A 19,381-nucleotide genomic window follows, 5' to 3' on the forward strand; every position below is an offset into this window, starting at 1 on the left:
AGCAAGTAGACTCAAGTGGTCTGGGGCTCATCACGCCAGAAGCCATTACTATTCCTGTTTCAGGGTGAAGACACGGGTTACTAGACTACAGCCTTGCTGTAGGGAAGAGCAGAGCCCAGCCCAGCCGGCGTGGCTTCCTTGACCTTTCGGTGTTTGTTCAGGGACTGACACAGTTAGGTGAGGATCTATTGGAAGTGATGGGGGCGGTCTAGGCCAATCCTTGTTGAGTAGGCTCATCCACTCTTGTCATGGGAAACTGTTTCATCTTCTTTTCTTTTTTTTTAAGGTTTATTTATTTATGTATTTTATGTACATGAGTGTTTTGTCTGCATGTACATCAGCGCACCAGACGAGAATATTGAATTTCTTGGGATTACGGTTATAGACGCTCTGAGCCACCATGTGGATGCTGGGGTTTGATCTCAGGACTGCTGAGCCATCTCTCCAGCCCTGGGAAGCCATTTCTTAAGACTCTGGGTAACACAGACATCAATAAGCAGGAGTGCTCGTACCTGTCCATCAGTCGGCCTCGAAGAATGTAAGAGCAAGATATGGTCCCCTAGCCCACTTCCTGCTGCTATACCAGAGTGCCAGAGACTGAGTATTTATTTACAAAAAGTAAGTAGTTTGGTTCATGGTTCCGGAGGCTGCGAAGTCACCAGGGTGGTACCAGCTCCTGGGAAAGGCCTTCTTGCTGTATCATAACATGGAGGAAGGGAAGCAGACTCGTGAGAAAGGGAAAACAAGAACACCCCACCCTCTTAACAGGCACCCACATGACAAAGACCTCAACCCATGGTGAGAGCAGAACCTCGGGGCCCAAGTGTCTCTCCTGTGTCCTGCCCAGGGTGTCCCAGTGGCAATCTGATTTCAACACGAGCTTGCTAGGGCAGAAGGTACAGCCACACCATGGCACCCTGTACAGACTGAGCTTAGGGTCACACACAGACAAGGCTGTCTCGCTGCTGACCCTGGGCAGCTGGTATGGGAATGGGCCTCGTAATCAATACATCTACCAGGTGGGCCCAGAGGACATTCTCTCTGGGAACATCCAACTCTTGTATTAATAATTTAATTCTTCACCACTGACCACCGACAGCTGTGTGGGGCTCCTGAATGGAGCCCCCAGATAGTCAGAAAGCAAAAGAAAACGCATGGACCAAAGAGGAAAAAAAAATACACCCAGAGGAAACAGAGAGCATGAAAACAGAACAGCCAAGAGGTGAGCAGGGATATTGTTTACATAAAACTAGAGGTGCCGAGAACGAGATAATAAAAGAGGTTCTAGATAATTAAAAATAACTTAGCCTACACGAATTCAGCAAAAGAATGGGGAGATAAAACTAAAGAACACGCACAGAAAGAATGTTTAAAATCACAAGAGAAGAGAGAGAGGTGAGGGAGGTGCTTCATCTACCCAGGCAGTGCAATACCCAGCTGACTGGGACCCCGAGAGCATAAAATAACGATCAGGAAGCTATCAAAAAGCCCTAGAAGCTTTCCCAGAAGTAAAGGAGGATTTTTTTGTTGTTGTTGTTCAACACCGTGAACTGACATCACCCACGAGGCACCAGACCCTTCTCTCTCTCTCTCTGGTAACCCAGCCCTGATGTGGCCAGTTTCATTCCGCCACACACTCCATCATCATCCCTTGCTCCTTTGCCTTGGGACCAGCCGATCATGGACCGGGACCTTTGAACGCAGGAGCTAACATAAACCCGTTCTCTTTATAAGTTGATTAGTTTAGACCCTTGTTACAGTAATGGAAACCGATTGACCCACCACGGCAGTGACAGCCTTCCTGACAGGTTCCAACCGTCATCTGTTTCTCCCGACTGGGGCTTATCGACTTGAAGTTTTTTTTTTCCTCACTCAGTAAACAGCACTTAGGCCAGCGTTGACAGCAGTCAGCCACGCAGGAGCTGGGAGGTAAAGCAGAAGATAGGCATGAATGACAAAGAACTCGCGTTGGCTAAGCTGAAGAAGCCACTTGATGGGGGGTGGGAGCCCCTGGAGACTGGAGAGAAGCGGGGAGGGAGGGTGACAGGGATTAGATTGCCGCTACTGGCAGTATTTATCCACTCAAATGACGGTCACTTGGTTATTCTTAGAAAGCCACCTACCAAGTTTTTCCATGCAAATCTATCCTGGAACCAGTCATAAAATCCAATAAGGTCTTGCTAATTGCATTCTCTAATACATTGTGGGGTTGCCTAATCCGCAGACCAGGGGTGGTACAGTCAATAGCTACGCTCAATAGTCTCAATTATGTACACATTCTGTCTAATTTTGGTGTTAATTGTGCCCATTACCCCACACCGAGTGGTTTTAAACTCCTGCAGAATGGTCAATGTGTTTTATTCCTCTGAGGCCACTAACCGCGTCATCCTTTGTCCAGATTTATAGCAGGGCCCCGTAAAGCATCTTGATCTGCAAACGGTCTCTGGAGAAAGGACCCACAGTTCTTCTCTGATGGGATTGCTCACAACAGCATTGAGCTCAAGCTCGGACCTGCTCAGTATCTCTCCAGCAAAACCTGGGTGACAGGGCTGGGCACATGGTTCAGCAGCAAAGCGTTCACTGTAGAAACGTGAGGTCCTGAGTGTGGAGACCCAGCACCCACCAAAGCTGGATGTACCAGCTTGTGTCTGGACCTTAGTGCTGGGGAGACAGATGGATCCCAGGGGCTTGATGGGCGACCCATGTAGCTGAATTATCGAGCCCCAGGCTCAGAGACCCTGTCTCAAAAAGCAAATAAATGAATGAATGAATGAATGAGATACTCAGTGGATAAATGTGTCTGTCTCCAAGGCTGAAGAACCAAGCTCAGTCCCCAGGATCCACAAGCCAACTCCAGAAAGTTTTCTCTGGCCTCCACATGCATCCACCTCCCTAACAGTGTAACAAAAATAGTTTTTAAATAAGAGGGAGAACGGTAGAGGAAGACGCCAAATGCAGCCTCTGCCTCCCCAGCGACCTCTCTTTCCAGGGACCCTTTCTCCTCACCTGCCAAAGAGATGCTCGCCCTGGTCCGCCGCTGGAGGGCGCCCGCTCTCTTTGCAGTTCCTGTTTCCTCCAGCAGGGGCAGCCGTGAGCAGCTGGCGCTGGCTTTGCGTGAGCTGAACCAGGACCAGCTATGGCTGTTCACCCTAAAATAAGGCCTGAATGTACACGGCCAACGCTGAGGAGGCTTCATTCCCTTCCTGAGGCCGTAGCTGCTCCTGCCTGAATTGTCTTACTTCCTTTGAATGGCACTTGCTTTTTGGCCCTCGAGCCCCTGGATGCGGGGATGGTGGAGGGCGGAGGGGGGGCGGTGGAGGGGGAGTGGGACAGGGGTTAGTCAACGCGCACAAACACAATTTGCTTTTCCACTTCCATGTCATGAAATGTCTGGGGAGAGGTTTGGGGAGATTAGAATTGTACGTGATAATACGTGTTTTATTAATTAAGTGTTGGATGCTTTGTGTCTTCCGATTATCACCCTTATTGATGCCACGTACTTTTTCCAGATGTAAGTCATTGGTCTTCCCACATGTTACCTGCTAGGAACACTGAGCACCCTTGGAACTCCTCTACGTCAAGAGAAAGAATTCTTTCACATATGGCACCTAATAAAGACTTCACTTATGGTACAAAGTGGCTTGCACTGTTGTCCAATAAAACACGTCTCTTTAATATGAAGCCCTACGAACTCACAAGAGTGTGCCAAATCGAATTAGCCATCCACAAACAAATTCTCTCCGCAAACAGGCATTTTTCATTTTGTTCTGTTTAAGTTTGGAAATGCTACCAGCAGAAATGGTTGAGGAGCCAGAGACACGAAACACCATTTTCAGATACTGTGCCATGACTCTATCGTGAGTATTTGTCTATAGCCAGAGACAGACTCTATCCTTAGGCTGTCCTTGCAAGGGGAGCTGTGGAGCTGGTGAGATAGATGGCTCAGTGGCTAAGAGCACTGGCTGCTCTTCCAGAGGACCTGGGTTCAAGTCCCAGCACTCACATAGAGAGTCACGACCGTCTGTAACTCCAGTCCCAGGGAATCCAATGCTTCCTCTGGCCTCTGCAGGCACTAGACATACACATGTCACAGACAGACATGCAGACAAAAAGGACATACACACACACATAAGGCAAATAAACGCAATTAACTACAAGAGGAACTGTGTAGCAAACCAAAGGCAGTCCTTAGTTCAAACTGCCTTCTGCAGTTGTCTGTGCTGTGAGGACATGTTCAGCCATGTGACCCATGGGCTCTGTGTGGCGAGGACACCAAGGATGCTGTCCCACACGAGTTCCAATGCTTCCTTAAAAGTTTAAGTTTTTTTTTTCCTTTGGTTCTTCTTTTTTTGTGACTTGGTTGCATGGCTCCTAAGTGTGTACTTTGTAAGTGTGTACTTTGCATGGCTCCTAAGCGTGTACTTTGCCAGTTTTCCCACTCACTCTTAGGCCCCCTGTGGTGACTTATTAGGCTACTGGCTTTCCCTAGGTCCTGCACCATGGGAGACCACTTTCTGTCTGTCCAAGTTTTTAACCCTCGGTAAATCGACATGGCTCCGTAAACCGGCAGGGTAGTTTGCCTCCAGCTGCTTTTCTTTGCCCTTAACGAGCCGTGATGTAGGTCGCTGTGTGTTTGGAAATATAGTCAGGTGTGTTCGAGGTGGGGGGGGGGGGGGACGTCTCTAGGACGTGGAGGCTTCTGGGTAAATATCCTTTGCAAGGCCCCGCCCTCGTGATTTTAAGCTGTTTTACAGATTCCTTGAGCTCACACGGAGCGGAACTCTTTATCCCTGAAGCTGTGACGCCACGGGGAGAACGGAGGTCTTAGGGAAGGAGCCGTGAACCCACAGGACTACACCGCTCCGTGGGCGGATTCAGACTGTGGAGGCTACCTCCCCAGAGTCAGCGGGAAGAGCAACGCGGGAGTCCGGCCAGTCTGAGAGGTGTGTGTGGGCAGGCGGTGGGCGAGTTATCTGGGGCAGCCTGGGAAGCAGTGCGAGGCTTTGATCTGCCCGAGTCTTGTTTGAGTTGGAGAGAAGTAGTCTCCCTTCCGGAGCTGGGGGGCTGTAGGTGGCAGGTAAGAAAGTAACGCCTTTCCTGGCAAACAGACGCCCTCTTGACAGGGTTTCCAAGAATGCTGATTTGGAGTAGCGGTCCGCTTTACCTGTCGGCCCAGCCCGAACCCAGGACCCTTTCAGTGGCACTGCTGTATCGGGGGCTGGAGAGGGGCCCACTCTGGACTTAAGAAGAGACATTTTGGCACTGGAGTTTTGTCCAATGAGCACAAGTGAGAGTCAGTGTCCGGGGACCAGTCCCCCTCCCCCCGCGGACTGCCTTACTCTTGGGTTGTTGGTCTTTTCTTCCTGACTTAACAAGAGTTCTGCAGAGGTGAGGGAAGTGGGCCTTTAAGGAGTGACCTGTAGCTGTCGGGAACAGCAGCCCCTTGAAAACAGCTGTGGCTGCGCTGCCTAGCTGTCTGTCCTTAAAGGAGTGGCGCTGCCCGCCCACATTGGGAAGTATAGATGGGGAACTCGATAGAGAGGCTTGGAATGTGAAAGTAAAGGAGGAATTAGTGTAGATGACGTAACAATGAGGAGGGGTCTGGGGGGACACAGGTGAGCACCCCAACACTGAGAAACTGAGAGAAACGGGGGGGGGCAGTGGAAGACGAGCTTCAGACAGTGTAGGAAGGCCGTGTGGGCGTGGGCAGACCCCGGAGGTAGAGTTAGAGATGGCCACCTGCTCTTCCCGTATAATCAGGTCACATTTAGCCCCCCCCCCTTTGTATTTTGTTGTTGTTGTTTTTTGAGACAAGGTTTCTCTGTGTAGCCCTGGCTGTCCTGGAATTGCTCCGTAGACCAGGCTGGCCTTGAACTCAGAGATCTGCCCGCCTCTGCCTACCCCTGACTTGTTATTTTGGTGGGAATTAATCACTAGAGTTAACACAATCCTGTTGGTGGTCTGGATGAATGTACTTTCAGTGAACTGGTTGGGCCGTGTCACTGTCCCGAGGGCAAGCGGTGACAACAGAACACTCAGCTTCCTGAACACGGCTAGACGTGTAAACGGGGGCAGGGTGGGCAACTGGGCAGAGTGGGCATGTGCCTCTCACAGCCGTACACCACGGCTCAGGGCCAGGCAGAGACAGGGACAGAGACTGTGAGCTCTGTCTAGAAGAGACTGATGGCCCCGGGGCTCTGAGGGATGACAGAGGACAGGTGGGCAGTGGGGCTGGAGGTGCGGCTGTCATCGGGACCCAGCGGAGGGGGCGGCAGACCAACTGGACCCCTCTGGGGGATTTCCAGACATGTTCCCTGTTCCGCAGCTGACAGGGTAATCCACAAAGAAACCACCACAGCACAAGGACAGGCTTCTCACGTTTTATTCTGACTTGCGTTTACAATAATTCCAGGGTGCCAGAGACCACTATCAGTGGGCAAATTATACCTAGATACAGGGAAGGAAGGGACGCCTCACCACTGAGACACTTTGAAAGGACTCATTTGGCCTCATCATGAACAGTTTATGGTGTGAGGTTGTCTGATGTCTCCACAAAGGAACATCCTGTGTTTCTATTTTATTAGATTCTAAGAAACTCTGGAAATTTCAGGAAAAGGTGGATGGTCAAGCATAAAAAAATATGATTTTTTTTAAGCTGTGTGTATAATGTGCCTGGTAAATTAGTGGAAAGGGAGTTTTGGAAAGGTAGGATTTTGTGTGGTATAAAAATACTGTTAGTTTACCTAAGACTGATAATAAATTTTATGGGTAAATAAAACTTGTAAGACTTTCAAAGATCTGCGATTGTTTTCTAAAGCAATGTGTATCCCTTTTCAATTCATTTGCCCATTGCGGGCGTCTGACAAAGGCTGAGCATAAGCCGCCCGCTGTCCTGTGGCACCGTAGATGGAGGAAGAGGGTTGGTGCTTAGAAGAAATGAGACACCACCAGGTGGCGGCGCACGCCTTTAACCCCAGCACTCAGGAGGCAGAGGCAGGGGGATCTCGGTGAGTCTGAGGCAGCCTGGGATACAAAGCGAGTACCAGGACAGCCAGGGCTACATAGAGAGGACCCTGTCTTGAAAAAACAAAACAATGGCAAAAAGAAGAGAAATGAGGCACTGTTCTTTAAAGTCTTCATTATAAGATGGAAAATATTTTATAAGGTAAAGCATTTATTATTTCATTTAGTCTCTCTGACCTTAGGACCATGAGTAGCTCAGAGTTGGCTGTGCTGACCACCAAGACACATGAAGTGGAGGCGTCCCTGCAAGCAGTCTGAAAGACTAGTAACACTGGACTGGACTTTCTCCAGCTGTCTTCCTCTCGGGTACCTAGGTGGATATTCTTGGTGCATTGGGGGTGGGGCAGAGCTGTGCATAACGAAGTCTACTGGTCTAGAACAATCTGGTTGCTCTGCAGCTGTGCAGTCTTAAAATGTCACTCTGCAACCCCCCTCCCCCTGCCCCGCTATAAAATACAGACGGGGACTCCGGACTCCATTTAATCCACAGCAAGACCATGCTGTCAGCATTTGCGTGTGCTTTGGAATGCATGGCACAGCAGCCTAAGACTGCTGGCCAGCGCTAACACTGGGGCTTACTCTGCACTTTTTGTGAGTTAAAGATTCCCAGTAGGCTAAGGCAGGTGGATCTCCAGTCTAAGCCTCACCTGGAATACTGAGCAAGACTGTCTCAAAACAAAAGAATGTACAGCCCAAATGCAAAACCCAAATTCACAAATACTTTATAATAATATGAAAGGTAGTATCAATTTCTTAAAACATAAAATAATCATTGCAACTACATATTCATCAACATAAACTTTAAGCTTATTTTATCAGTGTTTGCTGTGACATGACTCTCTAAAGGAGAGGTCCCAAAATTAGTTCAAACTATGCCTTCAAAGTTTGATTATAAGGCAGAAGAATTGAATGAAGTTTAAAAATAAGCAAAAATATATAACTCTAAAGCACAGCCTCCATAAAGACTGAGTAAGAATCCTTCCTCCATATACAGCAATCCACCTGCTAGTTACACAACACAAACTCACCATGACGATCAACGCCATGTGAACTTTGTTCCCTCAGCAGCTTAAATTATTAAATAGTCAATGGTCTTAAAGATTGCACTGCAGTTTTCTAAGTGCTAGTGATCTGAAAGGGCTTCCTACTGACTAGGCAGGTGCCAGTCCAGTGCACAGAATACTGGTTGGAGTTTCAGAAAAATGTTTGAGTTGGTCTCTGCCGATGAAGCCTGTGATTGGATGCTAATGAGGTCGGCCACAACTTCTCCTTTGGAGGGACAACTGACAGGCAGGGTGCCTTACAGAGCCACAGGGCCACCTGCTCTTCCCAATTCTTAGGTCTGTGTTACATCAAATGGTACTTATTGTAGAAAAAGAAATCACGTTGTCTCTCTGTGTCTCTGTGTTGTTCTCTCTGGTTGCTATCTGTCTGTCTCTTTTGACATACGCACACATACACTCACACATGGTCAAACACATGTTTACACATTCTGGAACACAGGCCTACCTACACGCTCACACACGTTCGCTTATACGCATACACACACATGCGCATGCACTCGTGGGCACGCATATGTTCACACGCACATGCACACGCACACACACACTATCTTGGGCCCACAAACACAGCTCAACTCATCTTCTGCTTTGAGGACTGTTTTCTAAATCAGATCAAAGCTTTTTAACCCACGAAAGAGCAAAGGCCCAGTGCTTTAGAATCGGGAGGACGGACGGAACCGAAGCAGGAGGACTGCAAGTCCAAGGCCTGCTGGGGTAACGCGGTGAGCCCCTTCTCCCCAACCTCAGGGGTTACCTGCTGAGAACAGACATTAAACGAACATTGGCACGGGGCAGTTTTAAACAAGAGTAGAAGTCAGTCTGTCGCTAGCTCCGCAGGACGGATGCAATCAGCTTAGGACTCGGTGACTGACAACCTCAGCTCCCACGGAGGAGGGCACAGTTAACACTCAGGAAAGCTGGGCTGGTGCCTTCAGGTCACGGTATCTTTGTAGCGGGACACAGCTCTAGGACAAAGAAGGCTAAAGCTCCCTGGCCTCTAACCTTGCACTGTAACTTAAGAGTCAAGTACGTGTCTGTTAGGTCTGTGGTTTCAACACGATTCATTGTAAACATCTTATATTCTTTCCTAAGTAATTTTAGAGTGTGAGCTTGTATCTATGTCTGTGTCAAATTATTTATTCTACAAAAAGCAGCACAAATACCGTTCATTGTGGTTCCAGCACAAATTCCTTAAAATGTACATTAAGGCCATGTATGGAGTCAGGGTGAACCGCAGACAACCCTGGCGTAAGTCACACAACTGATGAAGAGCTTTGGGGACGGGAGGGGCAGCAGTGGCTGCCTTGTCTTCTCCTCCTGGGTGGCCCTGCATCAGCTTCAAGGACCCGTTAGTCCCCCACGTCGCCATCACGGTCTCCAATAAGCCAGAGAAAATGGAAACTTAAGGCCAGCAGAGCTGTCCCGAGCAGGTCACCCAGCGCCGTTAGGTAGGGGATGGAGAAACTGTCCGGGTCCTTCCCTTTCCTCCAGAAGCGATGGACCATCCAGTCTGCGATCCACAGCAGGATGAACACCTGTAAGAGAGAACCAGACATGACCACTGTCAGCTGTATCTCCCTGCCCTGAACACGGCCAAGGGTCTGAGCTGCTTGTTTCTGGGAGGAGCAGCATATGTCCGGGTCAAGAAGCACGCTTGAGAAGAGACAGCTAGTTAACAGGACTGTAATCCTTTCCTAACAAGAGAAGCCTAGACTCCAGATGCTGGAGCAGCCCACTTGTCACAGGCAACGTCTCGCCTCCATCCAGCTGTGGTCCGTGGTGTTTTCTTCTCTGCCTTGGGTTTCAAATGGCCAAGGACGGCCATTCTAGCTCTGGCCCCTTTACCAGGATGGAGCGTGGCTTGTCCAAATCTGAGAGACAGGTGCCAAAGGTAAGATCCCCAGGGGTAAGGGCCAGAGATGGCACCTCCGGGCCCTGGCACCCCTGCGTGAGGCTTACTTTCCTTACTGCTCCACTGGCCAAGGTCGCCTGGCAACCACATAAAGCTAATTCAGACACTGTTTTGAGTGTGTAGGGAGCAGAGAATATTAGAGTCTTGAACTTATGTACTGTAAGATTTGGAATTTGGTTTGTAATTTCAGCCCTTGAGAGACAAAGAAGGATTGCTGTGAGTTCGCAGGTCACAGAGTGAGTTCAAGGCCTGGTTTATGGTACATAACGAAACTCTCTGAAAACCAATGGTTTTGAATCTCAATTTATTCTTCTGGCCGATTCCTTATTAATCTGAGTCTCTACTGATTTGAGAAAACAAAACAAGCCTCAAAGCAGAAAGGTACAAGGATCCCAGACCAGCTGCCAGAGCCAGTGGTTTGCAGTCCTGCCTCAGAGTGCCACAAGCTTTAGACCCAGTAGCAGGATCTGGTTGGTCTTGAAGCAACGCCTCTGCTCCAAAAAGGCACTCACCTTGCACCTCCTCCAAACCCAGAAAATGCACTGCAGCACAGAACGAGATGCTATATAGAGCTACAGCTCTGCCTGACTCCTCAAGTCTTCCATGAACGCTAGCGCTGTCAGTTCAGAATCCGTGGCTTTTATTGAAAAGGTAATTTGGAACACACGTGTGAGCACCCCCACACACTGGCTCCTAACACCAGTGACCGCTGTGACATTTCACCTCCAAGCCTCTCTAAAATGCGTGGTCTTGCCTTTGCTGTGTGTCCCAGCTGTGAACCACAGAGGAAGGCGCCTGCTGTCACACGTGGTCACGCACAACAGTCTTTGCGCCCCCTCTTTGCTCTCTCCCCCACATTCTCCTTCCATTTCCTCTGCACCACAGGCCACAGAATCAAACCAGCTTCTGGCATGGTGTCTTTTTAAAAGCGTTCTCACAATGTTCAAACAGGTTTCCGTTTTTAAAACTCTTTTCTTAAGGTTATCAAGACATATTAGTGTTTTCTTGGACCTCTGGGTGTAAATTATGAGGATCATGGTATCAGAGTCTTCTTATTGCAACGTGTTTTGCCTCGAAGTTAAATTACTGATCAAGACACAGACGCTTTCCACACCAGACGCCAAAGCAAGGGTGCACTGTGTCCTAACATCGTCGGCTCTCTATGAAATATGCATAACTTCTCTGGGTAAATATGCCTCCTCAGAAGGCAACTTTGTAGCCCTGGTTAATTATGCAAGTTATAAACGTACTGTCTGGAATTTAAATAAATACGCAAGCACAAGAATATCTATTTGCTTTGGATGCTATTGACTTTCTAGGCAGGCTGCTCCTCTGGGCCAGACCAACACTCGCATGCATTAGCGTCTCTTTAGCGCTGTGCCTGCGAGCAGCAGCCTTGTGTGTTGTATGAGGAAGGATGACTGAGTTGGCGGAGGGACGCTTAGGAACATGACACAAATAAACCTCAGGAATAGAAATGAGCACAGTCCTTCCTAACCGGGCTCTGCAAAGGTTGAATCCATGTCCCTATAAGACAGCCTCCTCTAGTCCGGGTCTCCAGGATGGAAAACGCTGCTGAGATCTAGTATTTAAATATCTGGGGTAATTCAAGGTTATCGGTCAGTGGGAATTCGGTCTACTTCTGATCTTCAGATAAAACGTCATTCTGATCTGGTTGTTTTTGTGGGGTTTGGGGGTGAGCAGTGCTAACGTTTGGCATCCTTTGCTCCTAAGGACGACAGTGAGAACTGTTGTCAGAGACTTCTCTAGAGGGGAAACCTGAATGGAGAAAAGGTTGAAGGGGCTTGTCTGGTCAGACACCGATTGAGAATGAGGTCCAGCTGAGGCCGTGAGACTCCAAAGGCTACACTGTTCTCCCATCCCACTCCGGCTCTGCCGAACAGAGCCTGGGGGTGACTGGGAAAAGAGAAGTTTCTCTCTGTGGATTAGTACACGACACAACCGGACCCAAGCCTCAGAGAGATGTCCCCTCCCAAACGAGGGACGGGAGCTTAACATTTTAGCTGCACTGCAAACACCTCAACCATGAAGACCAACTGCAGATGCTCAGCAAATTTTGGAAGGCGGTGTCTTTTTAAAGGCATCACTGAGCAGGCAAAAATCCTCAGAGGCCTCAGAGGGAGAGGGCCACAGGCATGCTGAGGCGCCTGGCCCTAAGCAGCCTTGAGCAGGATGCTTCACTGGGCACAAACCACACCCAGGCATCGGTGCTCTCAACCTCTCCAGCAGCCTGAGGAGCCTTCTATGTTTTTGTTTTTGGTTTCTGTGGAGGGAAGGGTCTTTTCAGCTCACACTTCCATATCAGTGTTCATGGCTGATTGAAGTCAGGACAGGAACTCAAAGGGCAGGAACTGGGGGCAGGAGCTGATGCAGAGGCCATGGCAGGGGGGGGGGGCTCTCACTGGCTTGCTCCCCATGGCTTAAGTGCTCGGTCTTCTCTTTATCGATTTAATTTTTTGAGCAGCACGGGGCACAGGGAACAGAAGGTAAAGGTAAAGTCTTTCCCAGGTGGGTCATCTAACAGAAGATTCGAAGACTAAAACTCACTCCTTCCATAAGAAGTAAACCTGTCCTCAAAGACGGACATTTGTCTAACTACATGGAGAGAAAAAAAAATCATCCCTAAGAAAAAAATCCATAACCACAAACGGTCATTCAAGGAACTGAGTGAGCCACGTGCCCTGAACATCCTGGGCTGGATATTTTAACAGGGCCTCAGATTGACAGTGCCCTAAGGCTACTGGAAAAAAACAAATCTTTTCTGAAGGTCTGGAGAGATGACCTCAGCCTTTGTTAAAGCACTTGCCACGCAGGTGTGAGGACCTGAGTTCAGATCCCCAGAACCCTTGCAAAGCCAGCTACAAACCCTTTGCTCCTACAGCCAGCCGGGAGACAGGGACAGGGCGGTCCCTGGAGCGCTACTTCGGCATATGCTGTGGCAGACACATGCAAGCATCATGCACACATGCATCTGTGTTCACACACATACAGCCATGGGCCTTCCATACTGAGTTCACTCTCGAAGGAAGGAGAGGATTCTTGCAAGTAAGTACTCCTTTGATCTACACACACATACACAGACACACACACACATGCAAATAAGTATAATTTATAAAATTTTAAAAGGCATATGTAGAATAAACGGTGAAAGATCGAAGCTGGGCTGGATCGTGACTTCTGGTATCTGCAGGCGACCCTGACCCTGCTATGCTACAGTCCTTAGCTTCTAAGAAGAGGCAAGCCTACTGTGCTGACCCAGGCTAACACTCCCAGCAGCCTGATGGACGTGCCCCATTGGGTAATGGCAGGCGGTGCTGAGACACGAAGCCATCCAGCCTCAGGAACAGCTCAACACTTTGAAGATGTCAACAACAACACAAGTGGCCCCTTACTTTTGCAAACATAGTTAATAAGACAGCCCTGGGCCCCCGAGGTCATGATTTCATTTCCTTACCTCAAATAATTACAGCAAATAAATAATAATTAAAGATAGTAAAGGGGGGCTGGAGAGATGGCTCAGCAGTTCAGAACACTGGCTGCTCTTCCAGAGGACCCAGGTTCAATTCCCTGCACCCACACGGCAGCTCACAACTGTGTGTAAATCCACTTCTAGGGGACCTGGCACCCTCACTCAGACATGGAGGCAAAACATCAAAGCACATAAAATAAAAATCTTTTTTAAATAAAATGTTTAGTAAATTATCTCAGAAAAATGACTTCTATTTTCTTCCGCTCACAGGCTAGCACAGCGCATAGACGCGGACACAAGCAGCCGTGATCCCTGAGAGCAGGGGAGAGCCATACCTAGGAGCTGCTCTAGAAACCACAGGTCAGGCCAGATTTCTGTGCATCCCTCGGGGCTGAGGGGAGCAGTCACCGCTACGATGACCAGCTCTTGAGCAATACACGTGCACAGCAGCGAAAGCGCTGGGAATAAATGCCGCGTCTACTAACGGGGAGACCTGAGTCCCCAGGCCAACGGCCTGAGAACGCCACACACAAGCAGTTAGTTACACGACAGCACACGCGTGTGCTCCCGGAGTGTCAGGCCACAAGCCCTTCGACTGTGCGTGGATTCATTGCTCTTGGGACTTAAGAGACACCCCTTCATCGATTCAAATGAAGATTTACTGAATAAATAAAACATAAAAACTTGATAGTGGCGTGGTAAAATTGGAGGCTGAGAAAGCATTGTGGTGACTTCTGTAAGGACCTGGTTGCTGGAGACCCTGACCCAGCCGCCCTTACTGGGCATTTAGGGCCTTTCTTTCCACACCAGGCTACCCCTCAGCCCACCACCTCGGATTCCTCTCCTGGCACGGTTCCGTCCTCTCTCACTCTGTGTATGAACTCAGCAATCTAGGATCCCACATTGTGCTGCTCTCTTGTAGAGAATATCTGAGCACACTTACTAAATACGGTGCTAATATTTATTATCAAGCAATTATAAAGCTAATAAAATATACTTTAAACACATCCGGCAGACAGAAGCTTTAATTTTTATTTCTATAAATACTGATGGATCTGTACTTTGAAAGCCACTGCTTCCCAGCACAGACCGGATCTCCCAGAACACGGGCAGTCCTGGGAAAGCAGGGTAGCACACAGCGGACTCTCCAGAGGCCAGAGGCTTCTTCTGTCTTCACTCCCCTTCCACCTTCCCCAGCCCTACCCCTCCAGTTCCCTGAAGGCCAAACTCAAACTCCACCCCAGGCCTTATTTTAATCTGCTCCTGAAGGAGGCACCAAGTCTGTGAAGTTAAACCAGAAGCCAGAGGGGGAGAAGGTGGGGCAGCAGGAAACACTAAGGCTGGGATTATGGGGAGAGACCCAAGTTAAAAAAAGAATTATTAATGCCAAGGAAATGCAGCCAGAGCAAAGCCATGTGCCTTACAATACAAACATTAATATAGTCTTAGTTGTATACTGAAAATTCATATTCTTAAAATATATAGGAAATATGCCGGGCGATGGTGGCGCACGCCTTTAATCCCAGCACTAGGGAGGCAGAGGCAGGTAGATCTCTGTGAGTTCAAGGCCAGCCTGGTCTACAAGAGCTAGTTCCAGGACAGGAATAAAAAGCTACGGAGAAACCCTGTCTCGAAAAATCAAAAAAATATATATATATATGAAATATGATTATAATGGCCCTAAAGCCCTGACTTATAAACTTGAAGTTTAGGCATGTTACTTTAAAATAATGGCAGAAAAAGTGGCTAAAATATTTCAAAGTGATGGTCTGAGAAACAGATCTAAGGAAGTAGAACCTTTCGATACTATTTAATTTTTAAAATGTGTATATTTATTATAGCAGCATACCTTTAAATGTTGTTCATTGGCATATATTAATTATACATACTAATGGGCTACATTATATTTTCATACACAGACATAATGTGTTTTCATAGTCACAGACATCCCATCCACTACCTCTCTCGCCCTGTCCTACATCTCCAATCTCCTTCCATTTTCAGTCAGCACCCCTTCTGTGTGAGTGTGTGTGAGTATGAATGTGTGCATGTGCAGGTGTGTATGTGTGCGTGCATGATAGCGTGAGTGCAGGTGTGAGTGTGAATGTGCGCATGTGCAAGAGTGTACAAGCATGTGTTTGCACGAGAGTGTAAGTGTATATTTGTGTGTGTGCGTGTGTGTGTCAATGTTTCTGTGAGAACTAACGTGCTTCATCAGATTTGTTTACAAGAGCATGAGTAAGGGGTTTGTTTACATAAAAGAAAATTTCTAAAATTAAGTCTTCCACACAACACAGAAAGAGGAGTAGAAATCTAAAAAGGAAATAAATAGGTAACAAAACAGAATTTTTAAGTTTGAAGGAAGCCGAGTAACCATGAAGACCATGAAGTGTCAGACATAGTGAAAACTATGTGACCCCATACGCACAGACATAATGTAGGGAACATTACATGACCCCGTACACAAAGACATAGGGAACACCACCGTGACCCCGTATGCACAAACATGGTGAACACCACCGTGACCCCATATGCACAAACATGGTGAACACCACTGTGACCACGTATGCACAGGCAGAGGTGAGCGGATCACTGTTTGAGGCCATTCTAACTACGCTGTGCACTGTAGAAGTTCTGAGATTCTAACTACGCTGTGCACTGTAGAACTTCTGAGATTCTAACTACACTGTGTGCTGTAGAAGTTCTGAGATTCTAACTACGCTGTGCACTGTAGAAGTTCTGAGATTCTAACTACACTGTGCACTGTAGAAGTTCTGAGATTCTAACTACACTGTGCACTGTAGAAGTTCTGAGATTCTATCTACGCCGTTGCGCTGTAGAAGTCCATCACGACAGGTTCCCAGCCATCCGAGCCTAAGATTTGAGGTTTGTCCCTCTTACCTGTAGCACAGCAGCAAGGAGATACACGACAACGAAGACGACAGTCAGAGAGGTGTGGCCGCTCTTCATCAGGTGAATCGTGTACAGGAAAATCAAGTGGCCAGGAACCACCAGGAGCAGAAGAACTTGGGCAGACTTATTGTTCACACCTACATGAGAATCGCAGACAGCATTAAAGATTGCACTGAAGGTCACTGCTGGGCGGCTCAGCAGGGTGCTGGTCTAGCACTCACAAGGTTCAAGCCCCAGTGCTGGTGGAAAAATAAAGTGATTCTAGAAACTGTGCCTGGTAATCCAAGTCAGAGGACAAACGTGGGTGTCTGTGACCCCAGACCTACGGAAGTGGAGGCACCCGCACCTTGAGTTCAAGCCCCCCACACCCCGGCCCCAGCCAGACTGTGAGACCCTATTTCAGAAAGCCGAAACAACAAATTGAAAGTTACGTTCTCATTACTATAGCTCACAGTATTACAGCAATTCAACCGCTAAGAATAAATCTCATTTACAATTCACATAATTCTTGGGAATTCTACTATTAGATGCAATTATAAAATCAAATAAAAAACAGCTGTTTAAAAACTTATTTTGAGCCAGGCATGGTGGCGCATACCTTTAATCCCAGCACTTGGGGAGGTAGAGGCAGGCAGACCTCTGAGTTTGGGGCCAGCCTGGACTACAGAGTGAGTTCCAGGACAACCAGGGCTACACAGAGAAACAAAACAAACCTTGCTTGTGTCTACCATGGAAACAGAAAGAGAACGGGACCCTAACGGCAGGCAGTCTTTAACTGTCCCATCACTGATAACGCAAGGCCGAGCCCGAGATGCTCAGTGGTTAGGGGCATAGCTGCTCTTCCAGAGGACCCGTGTCGGGGCTCTCCCTAGCACCCGATGTCCTCTGCTGCCTCTGAGAGCACCGGGCATACCAGTGGGGCACAGACACACTTGCAGGCCAGCACCCACACACATGAAAGAATGACCACAGCTTTCTGGCAGTCACACCTGTTCATATAAATTGTGTATTGTTTCCTGTCATTGGGTTGCCTCCTAATGTCCTGTTTCAGAGCAAATACCCACATTTTAAAGGGTCAAAAAGCAACAACACAGAAAGGAAAGTCAATCTGTCTGTCCTAAGTCACAGGTGCTTTTTATTTGTACATATGGTTCCTCTCTCTCTCTCTCTCTCTCTCTCTCTCTCTCTCTCTCTCTCTCTCTCTCTCTCCTTTCCTTCTTCCCTCCCTTCTTTCCTTCCTTTTTGTTTTTTGTTTTGTTTTGTTTTTATGAGACAGGGTTTCTCTGTCTATCTCTGGCTGTCCTGGAACTCGCTCTGTAGACCAGGCTGGGCTCAAATCAGGGATCAGCCTGTCTCTGCCTCCCGAGTGCTGGAGAGATGGCTCAGCTGTTAAAGGTTGGGCCCAACCAAAAATAGAAGAGTACGGTTCCTCTTTCTTAACCAACAGAGACAGGAATAAAGTGTGCAAAGGCCCCAGCTACACGCAAGCATGCATGCACGCACGCACTCACGCACAGGCTTGGGGAGGCAGAAGGCCTCCATCTCCTGAGATTAGCTCAGCACAACATTCACAAAGCATCAACTCAGCAAATGCTGCCCCCAGATCTCAGCCGGAAGCAGTTCCTGACAAAAGCCCACACAACCCACCCGACACTTACCTGAGCCAAAGAACGTCCTAAATGGGTAGGAACACCCTGTGGGCTCTTCGGGCAGCTCTCCGGGGATGCTGTGTAAATGGAGGTAGGTAGAAATCCTGCTGGCCTGAATGGCCACCAAATTGCCACCGATACCTGAGACATTGGGAAAAACAATCAGGTGAGCTTCCTCCCCATCAGTCCCACCACGGCAAGCCTTCTCCAGTCATGTTCTTGCCGATGAAACAAAACTTTTCCTGAGGTGTTGGTTTCTTTTTCAGATAGATAAACCAAAAATCATAATAAAAAAAATCACCCTCATTATTTTCAAATCCGATTAGCTGTCGGAGGTGGAAGAACAGCCGAATGGGTAATTTATAAAAATCATTCTTGCAATCACTTCACAGAACTAGGTAACAAAATATTCATGTTTGTCACCTTAATGAGAGAAGAAATAAGCTGGATTTATTCAAATTGGCAGGCTTGCTACTTTCTCAGCTCACTAAAGAAAACAAATGAGGAGCTGAATAAGATAACTTGGAGAAGCCCCACATTCAACCTAGAAGCGGCCTCGCCGCGACTCAGAGGCGGTAGAGTTGAGGTGAGACGGGACCCTCAAATCCTTTCTTCACTCACAGTCAGTGAGGAAGAGAAAACACTCTGCATGTGGGCCAGCACAGCCATAGAGAAACTGATGTCCTAGACACAGGGGCTCCAGGTTCGCGAGCTAGTGACCCTCAAAGGTTTTCAAAAGGTGTTTCATAGGCACAGCGAAGGAGGAGATGAGGGAGGAGAACCCTAGCCTACACCAGGAGGGGGACCAGCAGCGTGCTGAGGAGATGAGGGAAGAGAACCCTAGCCTACACCAGCAGCGTGCTGAGGAGATGAGGGAAGAGAACCCTAGCCTACACCAGCAGCGTGCTGAGGAGATGAGGGAACAGAACCCTAGCCTATACCAGCAGCGTGCTGAGGAGATGAGGGAACAGAACCCTAGCCTACACCAGCAGCGTGCTGAGGAGATGAGGGAACAGAACCCTAGCCTACACCAGCAGCGTGCTGAGGAGATGAGGGAAGAGAACCCTAGCCTACACCAGCAGCGTGCTGAGGAGATGAGGGAACAGAACCCTAGCCTACACCAGCAGCGTGCTGAGGAGATGAGGGAACAGAACCCTAGCCTACACCAGCAGGAGGGAGACCAGCAGTGTGCTGCCACGAAAGAAGGGCAAGGCCCACTTCACGCCATCCACACTCAGCCACACCAAGAGCCCGCTGATGAAGAAAAGCGACACACAGTGCAAGCACTGCCCTAACCTCAAACAAACAAAGATCTGCTCATGTCTGGGCACAA

General features: G+C 48.4%; 1 protein-coding gene and 1 long non-coding RNA gene across 3 annotated transcripts in view; one reads left to right on the top strand and one right to left on the bottom strand.

The window, feature by feature from the left end:
- Positions 1-4,757: 4,757 nt before the first annotated feature.
- On the top strand, positions 4,758-14,493 carry LOC142838787 (uncharacterized). The gene is made up of 2 exons (XR_012908631.1): positions 4,758-4,943; positions 13,757-14,493. It is a non-coding gene; the product is annotated as an uncharacterized LOC142838787 (long non-coding RNA).
- Positions 6,365-19,381, bottom strand: part of Slc41a2 (solute carrier family 41 member 2) — a 75,028-nt gene continuing 62,011 nt past the window's right edge. For both annotated transcript variants that reach the window (XM_075954404.1, XM_075954403.1), the window contains exons 9-11: positions 18,058-18,189; positions 16,388-16,536; positions 6,365-9,619 (exon numbers count right to left, since the gene is read on the bottom strand). In XM_075954404.1, coding sequence (XP_075810519.1) covers positions 9,434-9,619; positions 16,388-16,536; positions 18,058-18,189 — 467 coding nt within the window. In that variant the 3' untranslated portion in view covers positions 6,365-9,433. The remainder of the gene's footprint in view (positions 9,620-16,387; positions 16,537-18,057; positions 18,190-19,381) is intronic.

The sequence above is a fragment of the Microtus pennsylvanicus genome, chromosome 20 (assembly GCF_037038515.1).
Source record: "Microtus pennsylvanicus isolate mMicPen1 chromosome 20, mMicPen1.hap1, whole genome shotgun sequence".
In the NCBI taxonomy this organism is placed as follows: domain Eukaryota; kingdom Metazoa; phylum Chordata; class Mammalia; order Rodentia; family Cricetidae; genus Microtus; species Microtus pennsylvanicus.